The sequence below is a fragment of the Hevea brasiliensis genome, chromosome 12 (genome assembly GCF_030052815.1).
Source record: "Hevea brasiliensis isolate MT/VB/25A 57/8 chromosome 12, ASM3005281v1, whole genome shotgun sequence".
In the NCBI taxonomy this organism is placed as follows: domain Eukaryota; kingdom Viridiplantae; phylum Streptophyta; class Magnoliopsida; order Malpighiales; family Euphorbiaceae; genus Hevea; species Hevea brasiliensis.
Window position 1 is genome coordinate 14,155,335 of NC_079504.1, and position 10,246 is coordinate 14,165,580.

The 10,246-nt window shown below is 28.7% G+C and overlaps 1 protein-coding gene across 1 annotated transcript; it reads left to right on the top strand.

Moving 5' to 3' along the window:
- Positions 1–7,148: 7,148 nt before the first annotated feature.
- Positions 7,149–9,582, top strand: LOC131171339 ((S)-hydroxynitrile lyase-like). Its single transcript, XM_058131189.1, has 3 exons — positions 7,149–7,578; positions 7,728–7,859; positions 9,024–9,582. Exons 1-3 carry the CDS (start codon positions 7,219–7,221, stop codon positions 9,303–9,305), a joined length of 774 nt encoding a protein of 257 aa, XP_057987172.1. The 5' UTR covers positions 7,149–7,218; the 3' UTR covers positions 9,306–9,582.
- Positions 9,583–10,246: the final 664 nt, after the last annotated feature.

Consider the following 10,246-nt stretch of genomic DNA (forward strand, 5'->3'; position numbering starts at 1 on the left):
TGGAATTACAATAAACTGTAAGTGATCAACTCCTTGCCCATCACATCTCATGTGAGGTTCAATCCTTTACCTAGACCCTAATGCTCAAAATCTCAGGCACATCCATTATTGACTTATCTTGCATTAGTTAAGTTGATCCCATTGAGCTAGTAAACATGCAAATAATTTTAATGTCCTCAGGCACATCCATTATTGGCCACCAAACCATTTACATATTTACAACATCTCATGCTTAACAATTATTCTTAAGAAAATCTCTTAAATTAATTACATCATATGCAAGTATTTAAAATTTCTTAAAATAATTGCATCAATGGAGGGCCCATGATATAATTACTTTAATTATACCATTTCCAACTTAATCATTTGTTTAGAAGATTTAGTGGTAGGCCTAATTACTATTATGGTCTCACTTTGCACATTATCCAATTAGCATGCATATATCATATACTTGCATACATTCCCATAGATCTCATACATACATGGATAAACATATAATATGGTATGATCATAGATTTTCTAAGGGATTCAATTCTGAGCCACTAAGAATTGAATCAGGGCATTCCTAGGTGCATTTCATTCATTTATATTACAAGAGTTGCTGAAGGAGTACATAATCAACACTTGATCTTGAATTCCTTCCACTGGTCCCACCAATGCTCTTGACCTCCTTGATCTTCTTGTAATCCAATTACATAGTAATCCTTGGCATACCAAGGTGAATTTACAAGAACATGGACTTTAAAGTCCTCAAATAAATGAAATTACAACCAAAATTATTACAATCTTTATAATACATGCCACCAAAATAAATTAATTAATTTACAACCCAAAGAAAAATAAAAGAAATCAATCCAATCACATTGGTCTTTTATTGTCCATGATCATCCATCATGCATATTACCATTTAACAATTAAATAAAACTTACATACTAAAATTAAATTAAATATCTCATATTCAGTTAAAAAATTCAGATTTGAATCTCATTCAACTAAATTTAAAAATTCAGATTTGAATCTTATTCAAAACAAATTTAAAAATTCATATTTGAATCTCATTCAAACAAATTTAAAAATTCAGATTTGAATCTTATTCAAAACAAATTTAAAAATTCAGATTTGAATCTCATTCAAATAAATTTAAAAATTCAGATTTGAATTTCATTCAAACAAATTTAAAAATTAAGATTTGAATCAAAATTTAATTGTGTGATTAATACTCCTGATTAAATATTTTAATTAGTCATGGGATGAGCCTTAGATCATACAACAATTACACATTCAAAGCCCAAACCATGCGCACCATTGAAGACCAAAAACATGCCCACCATATATGGCTTCAACACCTTGCCGCCACCATTGATGATTGCAACCAGCAATAGATCAATCAAATTTGATCAGAACACACAATTAAATTTCATCTTGAACAATCTAAATTGCAAATATAGTGGCTTTGATACCAATTGAAGGAGCGGAAGCGTGAAAATTGTTAGATTAGAACATTAAATTCATAATTTTCTTCTAGGGTTTCATGCATCATGCCATATCTATTATGTACCTAATTGATTTCAATGTTCAATTGCATATTAAAACTCTTTTAATATGTATTAGCATCTACATTTTCCATTTAAGATTTTTGAATTAACAAATTAATTCATTAGAATCCTAGATTAATACAAGAGTATGTGCACTAACCTTTTGATGCACTGTAGATGCGATTGGTACCTTTGGGAAGCACCTAGGATCCTAAGTGTTGTCCCTCTAGCTTGTCCACACTAAAATCACTAATGGCAGCCCCTAAACCAGCTTCTCAAGCCTTGCCAACCAATTATAAATTAGGAGTTTGCCTTTAGAGAGGTTGTAGATGTATATAGGACACTAGAAACAATTTCTAGCAATTTTAATTCAAGAGAATATGGGCAATTCTCTTTGAATTGATGAAAAAAAAAAAGAAGAAGAGAGGAAGAAGGCATAGAGGTGGCGGCACCTTTGAGAGAAAAATCAGAATGTGTATTTTATTCTTTCATTCTTTCCCTTTTATAATTAGGTCATCACTTAAAACCCTAGCCACATGTCATCACCTGATTGCATCTTAATTTTAATTGACCTAATCACATTAAGCCAAGTGTCAAAGCTAGACTTAATCTTGACTTTGATCATCTTGCATGATAGGAAGACAAATGGGAAGCTTATATGGTGCCACATGTCACCTGGTGAAATGATTAAATTACCCTTGTGTTGTAATTTTGAGTTCTCAACTCAAAATAATTATTTCTCATCTTTTAATCAATTTATATCAAATATAAATTAATTAATTAATCTTCATTAATTAATTTCTCACAATTAAATTCATATTTAAACACTTTAAATATAAATTTAACTTATACTATACATCTAATAACCTAGATTTGATTTCAAGCCATGCTAGGGACTTTGCAATCTTATTGCAAACTAAACCTACTTAATTAATCAATTAAACTCTTTAAAATTAATTAAATCATATTTAACTTGGTGATTATTTGTGTATGTGTGTGATTCACTAGGCTCATCACTAATTGGCAATAAGACATGATATCAACTCTTGATATCATCAGAACTTTTTTTTACCATAAATGATTTCTTTAAATCATTTTAGGCACCTCATAGACCAGGGTTCATACCTAGCATAGCATGCCATGGCCACCCATTCAGCAATAAGGAATACCTTAAATGAACCTATAATCATATGTTACCATGCACTAGAATCTTTCTGTTACAAAATCTCAATTTCAGCTGGAGTCATGGTTAATGTCAAACTCCATTTGCTATGAATATTATGTTCTCTTTTAATTCCAATTCTTTATTAAAAATATTTTCTTGTCAGAAACTCTTTTCTGACTAAATCTGTCTATCCTGGCCAGGAACTTGAAACATCAAGAATAATTAAATGAACATAGGTCTTTATCCTTATTTACTTAGGGTAACAAATTTCATCTTGATCAATACCTACCTCCATATATCACTAGTAGGAGCCAACACATGCCCATATACCCATACACAGTACAAGTATAAAAGCAGTATCAAACTGAAACTACCTATATACAATATAACTGTGCTATCTCAGGTCTAAAAATTATATACACTGATATGATTTATGACAATGCATTAACAAGAGTAAACTCCGCGTGCTTGTTATAAGTGTCACTGGTTCGGCCTACTTATTATGCATAAGTGCCTATCATATTTGTTATATGGCATATGACTCATAATTCCATCTTATTTACATATCATATAAATAACTTGGGAACAAACATGATTACAATCTTTCTGGATAAGTCATGTCCTTATTGTGAAGTATCCTCGATTGTAAACCAATTTATGATACTTTGTGCTAGAAATACTGTCACTCATATTCTTAACAACTTAAGAATAGAATTTTTAATAAAATATCAATGGACATTTTCTATTACACATAAATATATTATGTAAACGGAAAAGTGAAAATGCCTTTTTATTAATAAAACATGTACAAGATACATACTAAATGATATTGTGCATATGTTGAGAGATTTTTTTGAAATTGTGCATTTTTTTTTTAAACAAGTGCTTTGTCTCTTAAATCATCAATTGAGTCATTGTTCACTAGGCATGAATTATGCATGGTAAGATTATGAGGTCAAGGTTATGACGGGGCTAGTAATATGAGAGGTAAATTCAATGGTTTGAAAAGCTTAATTATGAGGGAGAATGAAACTGCATATTATGTTCATTGTTTTGCTCTTTAGCTTCAATTAACCCTTGCTGCTATTGCAAAAAGTGATATTCATATTGCATCACTTTTTAATATGATTGCTAATTTATTGAATGTTGTTGAATTCTCATGTATGCATTGAGATATTCTTCAAAAATGTCAAGCTACTAAAGTTTCTAAGACATTAAAAACTCGTAAATTGATAAGTGGTTGTGGATTAAATTAAGAAACTTGTCTTAAAAGAGTAACATATATACATTGGGGTTCACATTATGGTACAATTCTAAATTTCATCATTATGTTATCATCTGTGGTAGAGGTACTTGATAGCATTGTTGAGGATGGTACAAGTTCAGAGCAAAGTGCATAAGCATATAGTTTATTAGAAGTAATGCAATCTTTTGATTTTGTATTTAGCTTGCATTTGATGAAAGGTGTGTTAGGAATTACAGATGAATTATCAAAAGCCTTGCAAAGAAAAGAGCAAGATATTCTTAATGCCATGGCATTGGTTAAAATATGAAAACTAAGGTTACAAATGATAAGAGATGAAGAATGGGATAAGTTGTTAGCTGAAGTCTGTTCATTTTGTGAGAAACACAATATAATTATTTTGAACATGGATGATGTGTTTCAAATGAAAGAGAGATCATAGATAAAATTCATCAAGTTGCCAATTTCCACCATTATCAAGTGGAGTTATTTTATGTAGTCATAAATTTACAACTTCAAGAGTCTAATAGTTGTTTTACTGAGATGAATGCTGAATTGCTTTTTTGTGTGGCATGCCTAAATTCAAATAATTCATTTTCATCTTTTAATAAAGAAAAATTGATTCGTCTTATTCAATTCTATCCATGTGACTTTTCATCAACAAAACTTATGACACTTGATAATCAACTTGAGACTTATATTATTGATGTGCGTTCTAATGATGAGTTTTCAACAATTAAGAGAATTGGTGGTCTTGCACAAAAACTTGTCCAAACAAATAAAAATTTAGTATATCCATTAATTTGCTTGCTTGTGAAATTAGCATTGATATTACCAGTTGCAACTGCAAGTGTTTAAAGAGTATTTTCTATAGTGAAAACTCGATTGTGGAATTGAATGGGAGATCAATTATTGAATGATTATTTGATTACATATATTGAGAAAGATGTCTTTAATAGTATTGATAATGAAGCAATCATCAACGCATTTGGAAAATGAAAACTCTCTATTTCGAGAAATACATCTCTTTCAAGCGATTCAAAGGAGGGGAGGAATAGTTGTTTGAACCGTAGGGGAAACAGATGGGACATGTTTAGCTAAAAAAAAAAAAAAAAAAAACTCGTCAAGGATAATTATAAATTTAAGATTATAATGAGAATTTATAATTTATGAAATTATTTTATTTTTTCTGCTTAGTTATTGTTATATATTGAAAATTTATATATATTATTTTTTTTTCAATAAATAATTTATTATTGTATACAATATTTTTTCCCTGTAAATTAACTCCAATGACTCCAAATACTGACTACGCCTAACCACGTTTCCAACTCCTCTCCATCTCAAGCAAGCTCAGCTTTAGTGGTAGAAATTAGAAAATGTACTCATTCCCAAGTTTCTATTTTTTTTTTTTTTTTTGTTTGATACAAGTGGTTTAGACTGAAATTCAAACTTGACATTAATAACACTAAACTAAAGTTCGTTTTGTTAAAGATTTGCATTTCTACAACCGGCCCATATATGGCAGTAACTATTTGTGGAATTGTAAACAAATGATACATGATATCCCAAGGGAAATTGTAATCACTAATTAGTAGCAAAATGATTTGTATTTTTTTTCCCTCTGTCTCTTTTGATTATTGAAAAAAAATAGGATTTTATATATAATTAATTTTAATTTACAAGAGCTTAGCAGAAGAAATTTATTAAGAACAGAAAATGGATACAAGACGTTTCTACCAAGAGGAAATCTAAGAGGCTAAGACACCAAAATCAAATTGCTGATGAGAGAATAGGAGCCGAATAAAGACCAGAAAGAAGTCTATCACAAAGGAAATCAACCCAACACTATCAAAACAACAAAAACAATTAAATCCCAAGTCTGAAAATCATGAAATTGATGGACAGCTTGCTTGCCCAGGTGCACTTATAAATTGAAAAACATTTAATGCCCTAAAATCTCCGACTTGTCCTTTTTTTTTTTTTTTAAGAAGTCGTCTCCCACTTATCCTAAAATTGATGATTATAATCAATTTTATCTCTCTGTCCATTTTTTTTATTATTTAAGGGTTTTGTATAGTGATTAAGGAAATAATTAAATTACATAAATTATAATAAAATATTCTTTGATTTTATTAAATTACTATTTATTTTACCTAATTAAGAAAAAGAGGGAAAAGTGTTAAGATGAGTTTTAAGAAATTGTACAAATAATTATTGTGTTTAGTAGATATAAGGGTAAAAGTGAAAACAAATAATTAATACTCACAATATGTTTAAAAGAACATATAATTGTGAATAAAATAACTTTTGAAAAAATAAATATAAAAGAAGATGGAGGGAGTAATAGTGTTCATTATTTACTTATTTTTTTTCCTTATTTTTAATAATATATAGAATAACCCAATAAAAGATATTTAAATAAAAATTGCCCAAAGTTTAAAAAAAGGAAAAAAAAATTAGGTGGTTCTTTTTTGACATAGTAATTAATGATAATTAAACTGCTTAACATATTGCTTGTAATAAAAAGAACAAAATTTTTCTATAAAAGAAAATTAGCAACAAAATTTTTCTATAAAAGAAAATTAGCTATTAATTCTACATTTCCACTTATCCTAAAATTAATAACATAAAGAAAAAGGCCATAGTCTCGACATCTAAATTAAATTCAACTATCCATTAACCAGGAGAAATTATGCAGTGAAGCGGCTATACTATGTATTGCACATTATATTACATGGAATAATAGAATAACAAGAGATTGATAAATATACAAATTTAGTTATTAAAATTAAAAAAAAAATTACGGTTACAATTTTTTAGAACCCACAATACATATATGTATATTCACTATTGATTTGACATTTCATGTAAGTTAACTTACATGGAATAATTGATGTATCATATAATTTTTCGTTAATCAAAGCTGACATGCGAACAAACTTCTTTAAGATACCTAACATTTACTTAGAATAGGAAATTATTGTTTTTGCTCAGTTTATTGTAAGTTCAATATATAATATGTATAATGAAATTAATATGTAAAATAAATGAGTTCATAAGTTTGTGTCTAAGTTTATTTTTTCTTATAAGAATTTTATTTATTTGACATAAATAAAATTCAAAAAAAGAAAAGCATCTTGTACATGTGGCGTGGCGAACATGTATTAGCATTCAGAACTCTTTCTCTATAAATAGCAACACATGCAACGCTACCTGCACCATTCACAGAGAAGAGCACATATCGATAGTAAAGAGTAAGATATCATCAGAAAATGGCATTCGCTCATTTTGTTCTTATTCATACCATATGCCACGGTGCATGGATTTGGCACAAGCTCAAACCCCTCCTTGAGGCACTTGGCCACAAGGTTACTGCACTGGACCTTGCAGCAAGCGGCGTTGACCCAAGGCAAATTGAGGAGATTGGCTCATTTGATGAGTATTCTGAACCCTTGTTGACGTTCTTGGAGGCACTCCCTCCAGGGGAAAAGGTGATTCTGGTTGGCGAGAGCTGTGGAGGACTCAATATAGCAATTGCTGCTGATAAATACTGTGAAAAGATTGCAGCTGCTGTTTTCCACAATTCAGTATTGCCAGACACCGAGCACTGCCCATCTTACGTCGTGGATAAGGTATGTATTTGTCCAAAAAAAAAAAAACCATTTAATCCAAAAGTTTAATCTCGTAAATAAGACTCCAAGAGTAGTTTTATATCTTCAATCATATTTGATCATTAATTTGCCAATTACTTTGTTTAATTCTCTCTCGTGTCATTGCACAGCTCATGGAGGTGTTTCCCGACTGGAAAGACACCACGTATTTTACGTACACTAAAGATGGCAAGGAGATAACTGGATTGAAACTGGGCTTCACGCTTCTGAGGGAAAATTTATATACCCTTTGCGGTCCTGAGGTATATTGTCTGAGTTAGTTTCCTTACTTAACTTTTCCAAAACTATAAAATTTTAATTTTAAAAATCAATTGGAACTAAATAAAAAAATTGTTATTGTACTTATATGGTTTAATCAATTTCTTTCTCTTTTCTTATTTTTCAACCTTAAAATTATAAAGAAAGAGAATAAGGAAAATAATTAGAAGATAGAAGAGTTGATCAAACTATAATAAGGTCGTTATGACCATATTCTAATGGTAAGTTTGGCCAAATTCTGAACACAGCGATTTTAAATTAAGTTACAAATTAAAATTAAGTGGTAATGTGAAAAACATTAATAAAATTATTCCTTAGGGTCTATTTTACCTTGAAAAAAAAAAAGAAAAATAGCAACGAAAGAAAAAAAAAGCAATTTCCTTATTTTATTCAAAGGAAAAAAAGAAAAATATAAGAAAATTGTGAAGATTTGTGTAAAAAATGTTGAAAGAGTATTTTGAGTCATTTTATTTTTCATCCAAATTGGACAAAAAAGAGTGAAAAAGAATATATATATTTTTCTGTTTTCACTTTATGCCCTTTTTCCTTTCAGTAATTGTTCTTTTAATATAAGTTTATTTATTCTATGTGTATAATGGTAAAAATTTAATAATTTTTTATCCTAATTTTTTTTTCTATCAATTAAAACATAAAAAATAAATAAATTACTTTTTTTTCTTTTCTTTTTTTATATGAAAAATTTATAAATAAAATAATAATTTTTCTTTTCCATAAAAATTTTACTTTCTTTATAATTCTAATCCATCTTTCTTTTCCCCCCGCTTTCCTGCTTTCCTTTCAAGAAAGCATGTCCTTAATGTCATTAGGCTATATACTAATTTTAGTCGGTTGAGTTTTTACTTTATAATAAAGAAGGTCAAGATTTCAAATTTGAAATAACCTCTATCCCTTTTTAAAATTATCAAGGTAAAAGAAAATTTTAATAAAATTGCTTATGATTAAAAATTTTTTTCAATAAAGTTATACTGTGTTGGGATTCATATATATTCGGAATCTTGAATTTGTTTGGATCTGGCGAGATCCACACTAATGAAAGAAGTGAAAAAGTATACTTTTCCTTCAAAACCATTGATGATTCTCTCTCTCTCTCAATATAACCAACATTGATATTACATTATTTTTTCAAGGAATATGAACTGGCGAAGATGTTGACAAGGAAGGGATCATTATTTCAAAATATTTTAGCTAAGCGACCATTCTTCACTAAAGAAGGTTACGGATCGATTAAGAAAATTTATGTGTGGACCGACCAAGACGAAATATTTTTACCTGAATTTCAACTCTGGCAAATAGAAAACTATAAACCAGACAAGGTTTATAAGGTCGAAGGTGGAGATCATAAATTGCAGCTTACAAAGACTAGGGAGATCGCTGAAATTCTCCAAGAGGTGGCTGATACCTATAATTGACTTCTTTGAGGCTTTTTGTTACTATTAAGTATGGGAGCAACTATGAGTTAATAATCTCACATTTTCAAGTGGGAATTAAGTTGTGCTAAAATAAAGTTGTTTATTGTGTTGTAATTTTTTTTTTCATTTGAAGTGGGACAGTCTCGCACGCTTTCGAGACTCTTTATTTATATATATAATGTAAGTGTGTATTTAAGGGAAAGCTATCCCTATTGTGTAGCTTATCATGCTTTTCTTTGAATCAAATAAATAAAACTTATTTAATGTTTGCTAGCAATTTTTTTAAAAATATTAAATTTAGTTTATAATGTCATATACATAATTATGGGTAAAGAATGATCTTAAGGAGAGTGTAATTTAATGCCAAAGCAAGTGCCATACTTGTTATTGTATGAAATATTATACATTTGTGAGCTTTAGGGAGAATTGATGTTCACAATTTTATTTCTGCTGTGTAATGAAGTTATTTTCGTAATTTGAATCTGTTACCTCTAGATTGTAAATGAAATAATTTTATCTTTATATCAAAGTCGCCCATCATAAATTATTTATATACAATTTAAAAAAAAAAATTCATGAAAGATATTTTATGCGAACTCCAATTTGTTGAACAAGAATATATGATGTGGCTTGTGATTTGACATGATCCGATCTGCAAAAAAATTCTAATAAATAATAATGACTTGGTTTTGTAGGCATAAGTTTTTTTATTATTATTTATAATTAATTTAAATCTAAATTTAAATTTAAAATTTTATAGTGTTCAATTCTCATAAATAGAGATAATATTTATTAAAAGTGTTTTATCTCTTGATGAATTAACATAGCACGAATAAAATTAGTCATGATTCATTAAGTTAGAAATATTTATTGAATATATATATATATATATATATATATATATATATATATATATATATATATATATTATTTTTATAGTA